The following is a 16,788-nucleotide window of genomic DNA, read 5'->3' as shown; positions in this document are numbered from 1 at the left end:
TTTGTTCTTTCTCCTTTTTGTAAAACTTTATTGTCTTTTCTATAAACAACAAAAGATTATTTATATGTAATATTTTCTATGTTGTCAGTGTCCTTTAAGCGACTCTTTGTTTTGTTTGATCTTTGACTTTGGAAATTTTCAAACACACAAAAGCAGGCAGAATTGTATAAGGAAACCCATCACCCAGCTTCAACAGTCATCGACTCGTGGCTAATCTTGATTCATCTGTTCTCCCACCCACTCCCCTTCTCTCAACCCCAGCACATAACCAACTTTTTAAAACTCCAGATAGTTTCTTTCTGTTTGCTTCTTTTTTACCACTGACTAGTGGGGAAAGCGTCTTCTGAGTTAGAATCCCATTTCTGTTCCTTGTTAGCTTTGTGGTCTTAGCAGAATTATCTGAGTTTTCTGAGCCTTGTCTGTTAAATGCATACAGAAATACTCCCCTACAGAATTGATCTAAGAATGAAATAAAATATGATGCCAAGTATGGTGTAGTACTTCTCAGTAAACACCAGTTTTCTTTTCTCTTTCACTTCTCTCTTTAAATTAAAATTAGGATAATATCCTGATCTCAGCACCCTTTGGTCAAAAAAATCAAAATAAAAAGTAGCCACTCTAAGACAGTGGCTTCTCCTTGATATTGTGGCCATAGTTCTGTGAATTATACTAAGAAGAAAATAGGGAGAGAACCACATTGACTTTTCCAGATAAAACTTTCTCATCAAGATACAAAACCAAAAAAAAGAAGAAGAAAAAGAACAGTAAGTGTGTGTATGTATCTGTGTGTTTATATAAGTGATTCTCTCAAAGTGTATAGTGTTCTACATAGCAATAAATGGAAAATAAGTTACTGAAATGATTTTGTGGAGAATTTTAAAATGTATGTCCTGATTTAACAAATTTCCTCTTGGCAAAACAACATGCTGTGGCAAATTCTCACTGACATTTAATGTATTTTTAATGGACTCGAAGCTGTCAGAAAGAATTTTAAGCCAAAACCCATTTGGTTACATTTTCTCAGGGTGTCACAGATAAAGTCTAAGGCTTATGGTGAGCATTCTCTGCACTGACTGCGCTCATCGTAATCAGGTGGTGTGAGTACACCGTGCCACTTCATTCATGCTCCTGTCTTTCCTTGTACAGGTCAAAGTATATTCTCATGTAACTTCTTTTTTTCCTACTGCCCCTTGCTTCTCGGAGATGACTGCTCCCTCTGTCCTAGTCTAATGGCCTGTTACCTACCCAGCTTGTGGCGGAGAGAAAGGTACAGGAACCACAGTTGAGGAGCTAACCTCTCACAGGTGAGGCTAGAGTTACCCGGATGGACAGGCAGCCTGACTCGGGCTGTCATTTGTTGGGGGGAGCGTCCAGCAATGCCTCCTCCATCACCTGCCAGGCAGTTCTTCTAGTTGAGGAGCTGGAGGATCTGGGGCATCAGGAATGGGTGGGGGTAGGTGATGGAGAGCCAAAGATCACCTAGCCTACTTCACATTTTTACTGAGAGCCAGCATGCCTAAGTAGCGATTCTGCATGATCTTTCTTATATAGTAATATTGGAAGTAGTAATTCCTGCACTTATATGTACTTTACAGTTTATAAAGCACTTTCATATATATTTGATCCTCAGAAAAACCTTATGACAAAAATATGGCAGGTATTATTCTCCCAGATTGAAGGGGAGAAGACAGACTCGGAGAGGTTAAGTAATTAGCTCAACCAAGGTCACTGTAGAAACCAGGATTCCAGACTCCAAGACCCAAGTTCTGTGTCCTAGAGCACACTTTAAAGAAACTGCCACATCCCGTTGATATCAAGGAACTGAGCCTTTTTGAAGAGTATCTCTAGAAAAGTGAAATCCATGAATTATAACAATGTCCAACATGTAGCCTAAGCTTTGAGTGTTATTACTGCTCGAGTCACAGAGACAAGACCCTAGAGTGTTCTCAGCAATGTGTCCCCTGTCTGCCTCATAAAACACACACGCAAGCGCCCATGCACACAGGAGCCTCTGTCTAGAACTCAGCTGGTCCCCATTTGGTAGTTACCAGTCAGACACAGCTTAGATTTTATACTATGAGTGGTGTGTGTGTGTGTGTGTGTGTGTTTGAATTTAATGCGTCTTCATTCTCACCTGAGAGAAGAGTGGTACAATGAAAGGAGCACTGGTTTGGGAGTCATGAAGTATGGCTTTGAATTCAGAATCAATCACTTACCAAATGGGGCACCTCATGCAAGTAAGTCAGTTCCTTGCGCTGAGCCTCATTTTCTTCTGTGAAACAAGGGAATTGGACTGAGAGCTCTCACTGTTCTTCAGTGTCACAGTGTGAGAATGGGCTGATCACAGAGCGTAAAGATCTGTTGAGTGCTGAGTGTCCTGTCCATTACCGCACAAGGCTGCATATGTGCTAATCAGCATTATTCCATCTACAAGAAAGATGGTAAAATCCTTGTTGTCATCATCATCATCATCATCTATGGGTTTATTATCACAGCTCCCTCATCTGTATACTTATCTGTATACTTACAAGCAGTGACGTTTGAATTAAACACATTGTATAATTGGATTATATATCAGTTGTTAAAATACAGAGGAAAAAGACCCCCCGCCTTCATCTTTGAATATAGTGTCTCAGAAATCGCTCTCTTTACCAAAATGAAAGCATTGGTTTTAAACAGCACCTGCAACACCAAAAATGACTTGGGAGCCCTCTACAGCCCCCTCCTCTCTAGGTCACAGTTGTGTGAGGTAGGCCCACGGCAGAGCTGGTGGTACAGCTGCTTGTGATGAAATTATGCCTGTTGGTTCTGGTCTTTATATCCATTTCAAAGCAAATGGGACATTACAGGAACAATTATAAATAATTGAGATTGTAAGATCGCCAAGATTAAACTCTAGGTAGGATACAAAATACCTTTTAATGCCACTTTAGTCCTTTTCCATTTGGCAAACAAAATTTCTTGGCTGGCCACCTTGACTTTCACAATAACATGGACCAGCACATAGCCCAAGCTTTGGGTGTTTTTGCTGCTCAAGTCACAGAGAAGAACCTCTAGAGTGGGAGACTGCCAAGCCAGTGTTTTGGGTAGCCCAACCTTCCTATGGTTTCTTTACTTAGGGTGATTTTCTTCCCCTGTTTCTCTGAGCTCGTTATTAGGGCCTTCTTAACTGTCCAGCCCCCTGCCCTGCATGGTGACATCATTAAGAGCTTCCACCTCATTTTCCTGTCTTTGCGCCTGTACAACTGCCTCTCTGGGCCTCACCAGTTCCTCATTGACATTATTGCGCCAGCCATTGACATGCTGTTAAGACAACTGGGAGTTTAGTCCGTCATACGTTGTAATGGATAATAATTACTGTTGGGTGCTGTCAGTCACCTCTGCAACTCCAAGTTACTCCATGGTACATCCTGTGTTCTCTAGTTTTGCATGGTTCCAGGATGACATCAGTTTTTTTTTCATCTTGACTATTACAAATTTGCATTCTTCTTTGATGAACTACATCTGCTAATTCTTCACTTTTTTTTCATCATGGTAAAGTATTCATGCTTATTTATGGTAGCATGAGCCAAAGAGACTCCTTTCTTTATGGTATTTTCACTTTTCCCCTAAATTTAGTTATTAGACTCTAAGCCTGTGTATCCAGTTTTTTTTGGTAAGAATGCTTTCCCTTGGTAAGATACAGGCAAATAAGATTTGATTGATTTTTATACAGTATTTACAGTCAAATTAAATTGTAGAATTTCTCAATCCAGCAATTGTTGCTTAAAATTCAATGTCATTGTTTCTTTAAAATTTGTTTTTGGGACTTCCCTGGTGGTGCAGTGATTAAGAATCCTCCTGCCAATGCAGGGGATACGGGTTCGAGCCCTGGTCCGGGAAGATCCCACATGCTATGGAGCAACTAAGCCCGTGCGCCACAACTACTGAGCCTGCGCTCTAGAGCTGGTGAGCCACAACTACTGAGCCCACGTGCCACAACTACTAAAGCCCGCGCACTTAGAGCCCGTGCTCCTCAACAAGAGAAGCCACTGCAATGAGAAGCCTGTGCACCGCAATGAAGAGTAGCCCCCGCTCACCGCAACTAGAGAAAGCCCACATGCAGCGACTAAGACCCAGCGCAGCCAAAAATAAATAAATAAAATAAATTTTTTTTAAAAAATTGTTTTTATTGTGAAAAATTTCAAGTATGGTAAACTCATATATACTCTCATTTAGCTTCAACAATTATCAACACTTGGCCAATCTTGTTTCATCTATACCCCAACTTATTACTCCCATCCCCAATTGCAACCTTGGATTATTTTGAAGCAAAACCCAGACATTACATCATTTCACTCACAGTGTACTCATTTTTTCTTTTTTTTAATCTGTTGTGTATCTATACACTAGCAATTCTTTTTTTTTTAATTAATTAATTTATTTATTAATTTTTGGCTGCGTTGGGTCTTTGTTGCTGCACGCCGGCTTTCTCTAGTTGCGGCGAACAGGGGCTACTCTTTGTTGCGGTGCACAAGCTTCTCATTGCGGTGGCTTCTCTTGTTGCGGAGCACGGGCTCTAAGCACGCGAGCTTCAGTAGTTGTGGCACACGGGCTTAGTTGCTCCGCGGCTTGTGGGATCTTCCCGGACCAGGGCTCAAACCCATGTCCCCTGCATTGGCAGGCAGATTCTTAACCACTGTGCCACCAGGGAAGCCCATGTACACGTTTTTTGATGTGAGATATTATATATATTTTAAGAATTATGTCTTTGCATGATGTATAGCAGTTAATCTATGGTCAGATTTATTCTCAGCCTTTTGTAACTAATCACTTATTAGTTTAGTGAGTAACCTCTCAGACTTTTTTCTCTTCTATGTAAGTGTATAAATGTAAATACACATAGTTATGTTTTATTCGTTTTGTTCAAAAAAGAGGGGGATCCTACCATAGACTTTATTATAAAACTGCCTTTTTCACTTATAAATAAATTATAGAAGTCTTTCTGTGACAAAACAGAGATCTGCTTCATTCTTTTGAACAGCAGCAGGGCATTCCATTGGACGTATGTGTCATAATTTTTTATCCACTCTGATAGATACTTAGGTTTCTTCTGGTTTTTTTCTGTTACAAGCAGAGCTGAATGAACGTCACTGTACCTCATCTTTGCAGGCCTGTGTATGTCTGTAGGACAGGGTTAGAAAAGGAATTGCTGGATCAAGGATCTTTTAGGATAAAATGGAACTTTTATAAGAAGAATGGCTCTACCCTATTGTTGCATACTGATAGCTTGCTCTAACCTGTGCTCAGAGTTGCTGAGTGCAGCTTTGAGGATCAGATTAGGTGAGCAGTGGTGTTTCAATTCAATGCTTGAGGAATATAGGGAACAACATATTTATTTTGAAAACCTAAAAAGTAAATGGGTGTGTTAGAATGCTGGGCAATGATGGTTTTTATGCATAATTGACATCTCTGAGACCTTGCAGAAGCAGGAAAACCAATGAGAGAGATTGTTGCCAGGCTAAAAACTCCATCAGAAGGCAGAAGAGATGGGTGGACAGGCGGGGGTGTTGGGCTATGGGTAAAGGACAATATAATAACAGTAATAATCCTTTACTTTTGTACAACACTTCACAGTTTACACAGGGCTCTTACATCCGTTTTCTAATTTAAGCCTCACAATAACCCTGTGCAAAAATATGAGCAGCCAAAAATATACCATAGAATTTCTGTGGGTGGACATTCTGGATTCTAAAATAATGAAAACGTGGGAATAGTGTTAGCCTATAAACCACTGGACAAGATCCACTGACCGAACCAAAATGTTAAGTAAGACCAAAGAAGGTGCAGCAATAGATTAGCTAGCCTCCCCAGGCAGAAGTAGTGGACAGCTTCCACTAGCCACATGCTGATACACATCTCCCTAGGAACGTGGAACGCATCAGCGCCAAACTAGCCATGGGAGAGCCACGTGGAGAACTTGTCAATGTGCACACTCACTGACCTTACCCCCAGAGATTCTGATTCAGTGGGTTTGAGGTGGAGCCCAGAAGTCAGGCATTTTAATAAGCTGTCCTAGTAAGGCTGATATGCAGCCAAGTTTGTGAACCACTGTTCTAGAAGAGTCTCTGGGGACTGCAGCTAGAGAGTTTTACTCTATGAGTCTATAGTAAATTAAGGTTACTAAACACACATAAGTCAGTGGACCTGGGAAGAAGAAAGAAGACCAACCAATCTAGTTGGGTACTCTGGTGGATAAGTGTTTTGACAGAGGGAGAGCTTCCTATGAATATAATTTCTAAATACTTTAAAAAAAAATTTACAAAGTTCCAGGACAAAGGCTGTTTTTAAATATTGTGAATTGGCATGGGGGGCTTGTGTTGCTGTGGACAGAGTCCTGGCCTAGAGAGGCAGCCACTTTAGAAACGACCAAACCCTGGACTTCAAGCTGGAGGACCCTGGGTAGGGACCCAGCTTAACCATCTCCCAGTGTTAGGACCTTAGACTGACCTCATCTCTCTGAGGTTCACTTTCCTCCTCTGAAAAATGTACTTCTTCTAACACTGTGATGGCCGTGACATTCTCATTTTTCCTCTTTCTGCTGTCCCCATCCATCCTCCTCTTGTAGTCTGAGCTAGCTCTTAGCCTCTGATTGAATTTCTCCTCCTTTATCAACCTTTCCTTTACATTCCCAGATTGCCCGCAGAAGCCAAGACTGTAAGCTTTTGTGTGAATGTGTATGTTTGCATGAGTAAGTGCAACATATTTGGAAGACATACATAGGTGGTCAAAACGTGGATATGTACATGAACTTCCTACTTACCATTCTTACCAGGAAATTTTTAAGCTCTTCATTGTTTCCTTTCTATCATCTCTTTTTTACTTTCCTGGAAAATGGATTTTTGAACTAGCCTTGCATCTAAGCACTCACAGTAACCCACAAAAATGTTCACCAGACTGCATGTTCACATTTATACGTGTCCTTTCATGCCACAACATTCAAATTTTTAGTTTTAATTGTTCTTGTTGTTTAATGTTCTTGTTGTCCTTTGCCATAACTTTGTAATCACCTTAGTTGTAAATATTGATGCTTGCCCTTGAAGCTGAGATGTTGTAAAGTAAAAAGTAGAGCACATGGACATAAGAAGGAATTGCTACTAGGCTATCACGGAGATTGAGATTCCAGACTTTTCTACATCTGTAACTAAGTTGATTTTTAATCCAATGGGGGAAATGGTTGTACTTGGGGACTTCCCTTACTCAGTGTCCATAAATGCACCATGTTAAAAATGATAACCACTGAACCCCTTTTTCACTCCTTTGTAGTAAAAACACTGTTCAACCCAGCGCCCGCCATTGCTGACCTAGACCCCCAGTTCTACACTCTCTCAGATGTGTTCTGCTGCAATGAAAGTGAGGTAAGGATGGAAGGTTTTGCTCATTCCTTGAGAAACCAAAAGACTTTCATGTACGTGGATAAAGCAAAGAATCAGGCCTTACCTCATCAACTTGATTGCATATGAATTCTTGGGCATAATGAAAACAGATTTTTTTGAATGACTGGGATGTAGAGAAAAGGAAACTAGTGAGTCCTACAAGAAAAAGGATTCCCTGAGTCATACCCATAATTGGGCATTTATCAAACCTCAGCTAATTTTAGTCCCCACCCTGCCCTCATACTATACGTTTCTGTTTTCTTTTTTAATCATTCCATATTCTATGGACTAATTACTGTTAGTATTAGAGTTGCCAGAGATAGCAAACAAAAATACAGGATGCCCAATTAAACTTGAATTTCAGGTAAATAAGGAATAATATACTAAACATACCATAAAATTATTTGTTGTTTATCTGAAAGTCAAGTTTAACTGAGAGTCCTATATTTTATCAAGCAGTGCTAACTAATGTACAACCCTGGAGCATTTGCATTCTGTTGTGAAGACCCTGTGATTGCACTGGTGGACAGACAGGTTCTCCATTGATGCCGTGGGAAGCCCTGGTGGCCACTCCGCTAGGGGAGCACCGTGTCAGCCCACCTGAGGGTCGTAATGTATATATCTGCATAAAATCTCCATCAATATATTCATATCGTGCCATTCTAAAGCATTTTAGGAAGAAAATTTCAATATTTTCCCTCTTATAGGCCAAACAGTATTAGACCAGCACTCTCCTCCAACATTGGGAGGCAAGACATATTATACAATGCAACATACAGAGAAAGAAAGTTTATAATTAATGAACTATTAGTTTTTCATTTGGTGCAAAGGCTGAATGAAGGTTTCTAGGATTTCCTGACCTGCCTTTTTATTAACTTCATCTCTCAGAACATAAAGGAAATAAGAAAGAAGACTGCAACAAGGAAACTAATTTTAAGAAGCCACAATAGGTTATGCAATATTTTTGAGCAACCACCATGGCCAGGCATTGTGCTAGGAAAAAGGAATTGTGGGAGAGAGTGACCATTTCACAATAAGAAGTTAGATTACCCTCAACTGCCAAACTGGCTTAGATTTCCCTGCTAGATACTTACAGAGCATCTCTAATGATTCTTCAAACACTCATCACATCTCGGACTGCTTGTTCAATACCTCTGTCTTCTCCTGGGAGAGAACAGACATCTCTTATTCACTATTGTATCCCAATGGCTATCTATTGCTGCATAATAAATTACCCCCAAATCTAGTAGCTTACAACAACAGGAATTATTTATTGTCTGTCATGGTTTCTGTGCATCAGGAATTGAGACAGGACATAGCATGGCTTGTTTCTCCTCTACGATATCTGGGGTCTCAGCTGGAAGACTCAAAGACTGGAATCATCTGAACCTTCTTTCACTCACATGCTTGCTAGTTGATGCTGGCCCTTGGCCAGAACACTTACACATGGCTTCTCCTTGTGGCCTGGGCTTCCTCACAATATGGAAGCTGGGTTCCAACAAGATCCAGTCTCCTGAGAAAGGGTGAGGGAGAGAGAGCGCAAGAGCCTGGCAGAAGACATGGTGGCTTTTATGACTTAGCTTTGGAAGTCACACAGCATCTCTTCTGGCCCATTCTATTGATTGACATAGGAAAGTCCACCCTGGTACCCCACCTCTCAGTAGAAGATTGTCATTGTCACAGTGTGAAAAGAGCATGTATGATGTGATATATATTGATAGTTATCTTTGGAAATTATCATCTGTTATATTGTACTCAGCACATAGTTGGCACCTAGTAAATGCTTATTGAATGAATGAATAAATGAATGAACTCTGGTCGTTAAGGAAATTGATCTAAAAGGGAACTCTATTCAATACTCTGTGATGACCTATATGGGAATAGAATCTAAAAAATAGTGGATATATGTATATGTGTGGCTGATTCACTTTGCTGTACAGCAGAAACTGACACAGCATTGTGAATCAACTATACTCCAATAAAAATTAATTTTAAAAAACTTAATAGAAAAAAAATTTTTTAAAGCTTAACATTCTCATAGATGACTTCTAATCATGATAACAGTGTAAATTCGTGCTTTAAGATATTCCCTCTGTGCCACACACAAACCATTGATATATAAATACAAAAAGAGACAACGAAAATATACTCACAAGCTCAAAAACAAGATAAATAACTCCACAGATCAGAAATGGAACAGAATCACAGAAATTCAGCCTTGGGTGTGCTGTACTCCAGTCCCAGAAGCTGGCATAGGTGTGTGGAAGTTTGCCTCCCATGGGTAATGGGCACTGAAAGTGTGCCACTCATGGGAGACTGGAGCAGCGCCCAGGCTACAAACCAGAGGTGCTGGGCTAAGGCTTCCCTGCTAAGGAAAAAGAGTGGAGGAAGCTGCTATGCCTGCTGCTTGAGGCTACAACATATAGAAAGCTCCCAACCTGCAGAGACAGGAGGACAGAGAGACTGCCTCTGATCAGGAAGAAAACCAAGCCAACTGATGACTTAGCGACTGGATTGGCAGTTAGTGCCAATACCCCCAGAACAGGAACTCTCTGTTGCCGACCTAACACCTGGCTCTGGTTTAGAGACCCTTGGGGACCTAGTGGATGCAGCTGTAAAACCACTAGAAAGGCAGGGATAAACCTGATGGGAGTGAAATGTGCAGACTCTCCAACTCACTGCGAGCAGAGTGAGCCTGCAGGTGAAGAAATGTACTGATGCTAGAGATCCAGCAGAATCAACAGTCTGAAGAGAAATTTGCCCAAGATGAAATGCAAATAATAAAACAATGCAAAAAGACTTTAAAATAAGTATGATTAAGATTCTCATTCTTTAAAAAAGGAGAAGAAATTGTGAAAGAGAAACAGAATCAAAGCAACAGTCTGTGAATATGAAAACCAACCAATTAGAAGTCCTGAAAATGAAAAATAGTCATTGAAAAATTTTTAAAGTACTCGTTAGAAAGATAAACATCAGACTGGAATGAAGAATTCGTGAACTGAAAGAGAATCTTGATCAATTCACCTGGAGGTAGAAAACTCAATTCACCTAGAAAATAGCATGGAAAGAAAAATAGTTTTAACTGTTAAAGAGGAAGCTAGCAGCTTGAGAGGCTTCAACATGTGTCAAATTGGAATGAAGGAAGAAGAGAATGGAGGGAACTGAAGAGAAGCTATGTTAGAGGAAACACTGCAAGGTGTTTTCTAGAACTGAGAAAAGGCGTGAGCCCTCAAAAGATCAGAAGCGTGTTAAAAGTACCGCATAAGATAAATAAATATAACTTTCTACTAACATACATTTTAGTGGAACTGCATAACATCAAGGGGTTGAATAAAGATAAAAATATTTTTAAATAGCCAGAGGAAAAAGGAGTACATGCTTGTAAAAGGGGAAAATGGAAAAAACCAAAGTGTCCATGAAAAAGAGAACAGATTTTGTTCAAACTGTAGCATATATCTGCAGTATGGAATACAGTGCAGTTTTTTTTAGAAAGCTACATATATCTACACAAATTTTAAAATGTTAAGGTGAAAAGTACAATGCTAAATAATATATATGGACGATATCATTTAACTTCTTTAAAGAAAAATATTGGAAGCAAATAAAGTAAAATTTAATAAAGTAAAATGTATTAAAGGTGGGTGGTAGGTACACGGGTGTTTGTGCATTATTTTTCATGTTCAAGATTTTTCATTAAAGAATAGCTGTTTAAAACGTTTTTAAAAACCACAAGAAATCGATATTTCTGAAAATAAACTATCCAACTCAACACAAATATCCCAGTGATGAAGATCAATGCAAAACTTATAAAAAGAAAAAAGAAAGTGGCCTCACAGTATAACCCACACAGACTGAAAGAAAGGGTCTATGGAAAAGATGGTAAGGTGGGGCTGGGGGGTACATGGTCAAGTTAATGAAACACATGCTCCTGGGAAGACTGACACCAAGAATGAGCAGACACTGTGGGATGATTTACAGGCACCGAGAAGGGTTAGTCTGGGCACATTCAGGGCAAGCACACGAAGGGATACACCCATTCTTAGGAAGAGATAGTATATGATTAAACTGTAATAGAGACAAGACAAAACTTGGTTATAAACTTTCTAAGTCAAAAAGTATCATATAATTCATCTAGTCCAGTGAATTTTCAGCTGCCAATCCCAGAACCATAAAGGTTCCCTGGATGAGGAAGCAGGGCTGCAGCCCCTCACCCCTACTTCATCCAGAGGATTTTTTATATTCTAGGAGGAAACTACTGATCCTGTCCAAGCCCTACATTTTACAGACTTTATGTGACTTGGGGAAGTTTCCAGAGTTAGTGAGTAGTGGAGGTCTCTGAACATCAGCACATTGCTTTTCCTGCTGTATATCAGAGCCTCTCCTACTCTGCTTCCATTTACTCAAGCAAAACAAACAAAAGAAATGAGTGGTCTGCAAACTAGTAATATGCAAAAGGCATTATGGCCCAAGAGAAGCCTAAAAGAATTTAGGTGTGAAATGTATGGGTATGATTTATACCAAAAATCATTGGCAGTGGCCCCTTCCTCTCTTCTTTTCCTCCCTCCCCACTTCCCTTATTTCTTTTGTAAAACTCTCTTTGTTCCTCCTAACTCTTTATTATGAAAATCATCACAAATAAGGAAAAGCTGAATGGGCAATACAGTGAATACTCATATCCTGTCCACCCAAACAGTTGTTAACATTTTGCTGCACTGGCTTCCCCTCTTCCCTGTGTGTATTTATTTTTGTTTTGGTTGAATTATTTGAAAGTTGCAGGCATGATCCCTCACCCCTAAATACTTCAGCTTGCATCTCCTAAGAGGAACCACAATACCATTATCACACCTAGGAAAATTATCAGTAATTCTATACTGTCATCTGATATTCAGGCCACATTCAAATTTCCCCAGTTGTCCCGAGAATGTCTTTTATAGCTTTTTTGTTGTCATTGTTATTATTGTTTTATTTATTTTCCTGAGCCAGTATCTACCAAAGTTCCCCACTGCATTGGTTGTTATGAAAAAGAAGGGAGACATCGCCTAGATAAACAGATCTAATCTAGAAGCAGACCCAGTTACTTATTCTCACCACAGTTTCTTTTCTTTTTGTATGTATTTCAGGCTGAGATTCTGACCAGCCTTGAGGTCGGTAGCCCCTCGGATGCTGGGAAGGCTGCGTTGGTGCTCATGGAAAGGGGCTGCCAGGTTGTAATCATCACCTTAGGTGCTGAAGGATGTGTGATGCTGTCACAGACAGAACCTGTCCCAAAGCACATTCCCACAGAGAATGTCAAAGCTGTGGATACTACGGTAGGTTTTTCAATTTCAGAATCCTTTTTGGCCCTTGAAAATCATCATTTAGTAACTAAGATACTGCACCTGAATTTTCGGATCACGCGGTAGAGGCCCTTAGAGGTAATATGGGGGAAGAGGACAATCAGGCAGGAGAACTGTATCTTAACCTTTTCTAACCCACTATAGGACTTTATACAAGTCAGTTAACCTCTCTGAGTCAGTTTTCTCATCCATAAAATTGGAATATCAGTAAAATTATACCCATATTACCTATATTCATTCATTCGTTCATTAAATAAGTATTTATTAAATACCTATTATATGCCAGTCATATATTAGGTGCATATATATAGTGATGAACAAGACAAAGTCTCCGCCCTCATGGGGCCTAGATTTTAAACAATAAACACATCGCCGGGTCTTACAAGCCTCTTGTGTGGAATGAAATCACAAGGACCACTGGTTATTATATTGTAGTAATAATAGCATTACTACGTGCTTACTGTGTCTCTTTCACATACCTCTCATTGAATCTTTACAACAACCATATGAGGCAGGTACTATTATTATCCTCATTTTACAGATTTAGAAACTTGCTCTAGATTCTAATGCAAGGAAGTAACAGAGCTGGAGGTTCAAAACTAAGACACTTGTGTGAGGTGCTGTGTTAAGGACAAGCAGGTTAAGTGGACAAGGCACGGCTACAGAGCAGCGACGGAAAGGAAACAAGTTAGGAAAAGGCTCAGGCTTCCTCTAAAGCTGGGGAAATAAAAGTTATTTGCTTATGGCCTATACTAGAAAAGTAAGTAAACGTCAAGGACAAGAAATTAGAGTTGCGGAAGAATAAAAATTTTAGGGTTTTTACCTATAAGAAATTGACATATTATTATTTATAAAATATGTTTATTTCTTTGCTTAGAAAAGACTTTAAAATGTGGGTCATTTATCAAAAAAAGAAGCCTAAGGGCATCTGATGAAGTTTTAGTTAAGAATATGCATTGAAATAGATAAGTGCAAGGAATGCTTCTATTACATGAAATTACATCCTGATTGCCTTTGTGTGTGTGTGTGTGTGTGTGTGTGTGTGTTAAGTTACTTACTTATTTATTTATTTTGGCTGCGTTGGGTCTCCGTTGCTGCATGCAGGCTTACCCTAGTTGAGGCGAGCGGGGGCTACTCTTCGTTGCAGTGCGCGGGCTTCTTGCTGCGGTGGCTTCTCTTGTTGCGAAGCACAGGCTCTAGGCGCATGGGCTTCAGTAGTTGTGGTACACAGGTTTAGTTGCTCCGCGGCATGTGGGATCTTCCCAGCCCAGGGCTCTAACCCGTGTTCCCTGCATTGGCAGGCAGATTCTTAACCACTGCACCACCAGGGAAGCCCCTGATTGCCTTTTAAAATGTGCTTTATCAGGAATTTGATAAACTATACTTGGCGATGTTATTCTCATCATATTTACTTATTTCTGAAACCATTAGTTTTTCTGTTTTGTCAAGGACAGTAACCTGAGTTTGAGAGATTCCTTATTAGTTCTGAAGTCAGTCCTGCATTAGACTAAAACTATTCCAGGTCCTGAACTAAAGCAGAAGAGTTTGTTCTTCTTTTGCTAAAAATAAAACGAAGGGTCCTCATGAAGCTATTGGACCTCTGTGACTGCCCAGAAGTGGCTCAGCCTCTGCTTTCAAAGTCTGTGTCAGTCACGACTCCTTTTGCTCATAAGCACCAGGAACACGACTCAAACGGCTTACACAGAACAAGGGATTTATTTGGTGCACGTAAGTGGAAGGTTCGAAGGTACAGCAGAATGCAGAAGCTAAACCGTGTCATCAAGACTCACTTGCTCACCCTCTCCCTGTCAGCTCTGCTTGCCTTTTGGTGGGCTGTGAGCTCAGACAGGTGCCCTCCAGGTGGTGGTCCCTGGCAGCACCCTCCTCACACTGTGCCTCACATCACGTCCCCATGCCCAGTGTCAAATAAAAACCAGAGAGGATGGGAAATAGACACTGATCAGAGTAAAACCACCCATGCCCACCATAGAACACTCATGTGGAAATGCACTGCTTGGGCATACGATTAAAGGATGGAGAAACTAGCCTTGGAAATGTTCAAATTTGAATCAGTAGTAATAATCCTCAATAATTTCATGTTGAAGGACTGGATTTCACAGATCATGACGGATTATAACTTTGAGCATCTTATGTACAGCGATGTGCACCAAGGAGGTTTTCACACTTTGTTGATACAGTTTTGTGCTCTTTCATTTGGTTTCTTAGCACTTGCAGTTAATTTCTAGGTTTCAGGAAAGGTGAAACACAGTGAGAGTTCAGCGAGAACAGATTGCTTAATGCTTGGAGGCAGGAGAGAGAAAATGGGATCGGGAAGATCAGGACGCTGGATCAGGATCAGCAGGTTTTTTCTGTAAAGGGCCAGATGGTAAAGTTCTAGGCTTTACAGGCCATATGCATACATGCTTTGTTACAGCTACTCAGCTCTACCGTGGTAGCATGAAAGCATCCATGAACAACTTTGTATGCTACTGAAATTAAGTTAGTATTAATCTAAACTAGATTAAGGTGTTAATTGGAATCACCAGTGCAATCACTAAGAAAAGAACCAAAAAAAAAACCAACAACACCTAAAAGAAACAAGACGATTAAAATGGTACACTAGAAAATATTTAACAAAAACAAGACGGTAATGGAGGAATAGAGGAATAAAGAAGCTACTGGAAGATATGCTATTGTAAACTGGGATAAAACTAAGACAGGAAGATATGAGATCCAGGAAACAGGTGATGCAACTTAAGAGAGAAGTCAGTGACGATGAAGGAAAGTTCCAGGACAATAGCTATGCAGGAAGCCCGTGCCCAGTCAGTTCAGATTAGAGCAGGAGCATGGCGGGCTCTGGAAGGAACGTCTCCCAGAAACAAAAAAGAAAAAAGGAAAAAGAAAGAAATAGTGGAATATCCAGATATCCCGTGTGTTTGAATATGCACAAAGATTTTTAGCTCTTGTAGAATTTGAGGATGAAGTAGTAATAAATATGTAGAAAACTGAGGAAATGAAAAAAAAAAAACAGCAAATTTTTTCCTCTAGGTCATCTGGAGTCTAAGGGGAAAAGGTATGATTAAGTAAATATAAATTTTGTACACCACATGGCTATGAATGCATAGTCATAACAATGTAAGTGCCAATTATTGATTTAACCAAAAAGAGAGATTATAATCATACTGTGAAAATGGAAAGATAAAGTGAGTGTGTATTTGTGTACACATAGGGGAAGATAAGAGAATTAAATGCTCATTTTCCATTGTTGGAATTCAAGAGATAATATCTAAAACAGATTTTTTTAAAAGACAACAGTATAAGCATACTACCAGAAATAGAAGATAAAATCAGAAGAAACCAGTAAAAGAATTTAAAGTATTTGCCTCATAGAAATAGGAGTGGAGAGGGATGGGGCATTTACACTTTAAGCTTTGTCTTTTTAAACTATGAATACAGATGGCCTGGAGTTTTTTTTTAAAGGCAAAACACAATGAGATACCATTTCACACCCACTAGGATGGCTATAATCAAAAACAGATAATAGCAACTGTTGACTAGGATGTGGAGAAATCAGAACCCTCAAACACTGCTGATAGGAATGTAAGATGGTGTAGCCACTTTGGAAAATGCTCTGGAAGTGCTTCAAAAAGTTAAATTTAGAGTTACAACAGACTCAGCACTTCTACTTCCAGGTATATAGCCAAGAGAAATAAAAAAACATATGTTACACAAAACCTTATACGCAAATGTTCACCCAGCATTATTCATAATAGCCCCAAATTGAAAACAAACCAAATTTTCATCAAAAGATAAATGGATAAACAAATTGTGGTATATACATATGATAGAACATTATTCAGCCATAAAAAGGAATACTGATACATGATACGGCATGGATGAACATCCAAAACATTATACTAGGTGAAAGAAGTCAGAGAGAAAAGGCCACATATTGTATGCTTCCATTTATATGAAATATCCAGCGTAGGTAAATCTATCGAAACAGAAAGTAAATTGACAGTTAGCAGAGGCTGGAG

The 16,788-nt window shown here is 39.7% G+C and overlaps 1 protein-coding gene across 3 annotated transcripts in view; it reads left to right on the top strand.

The window, feature by feature from the left end:
* Positions 1–16,788, top strand: part of RBKS (ribokinase) — an 85,705-nt gene that overhangs the window by 37,886 nt on the left and 31,031 nt on the right. For all 3 annotated transcript variants that reach the window (XM_061211066.1, XM_061211064.1, XM_061211065.1), the window contains exons 6-7: positions 7,306–7,397; positions 12,536–12,724. In XM_061211066.1, the coding sequence (XP_061067049.1) occupies positions 7,306–7,397; positions 12,536–12,724 (281 nt within the window). The remainder of the gene's footprint in view (positions 1–7,305; positions 7,398–12,535; positions 12,725–16,788) is intronic.

The sequence above is a fragment of the Eubalaena glacialis genome, chromosome 14 (assembly GCF_028564815.1).
Source record: "Eubalaena glacialis isolate mEubGla1 chromosome 14, mEubGla1.1.hap2.+ XY, whole genome shotgun sequence".
Taxonomy (NCBI): Eukaryota; Metazoa; Chordata; class Mammalia; order Artiodactyla; family Balaenidae; genus Eubalaena; species Eubalaena glacialis.
The sequence above is the reverse complement of the archived record's forward strand: the minus strand, read 5'-3'. Positions and strand labels throughout refer to the sequence as shown.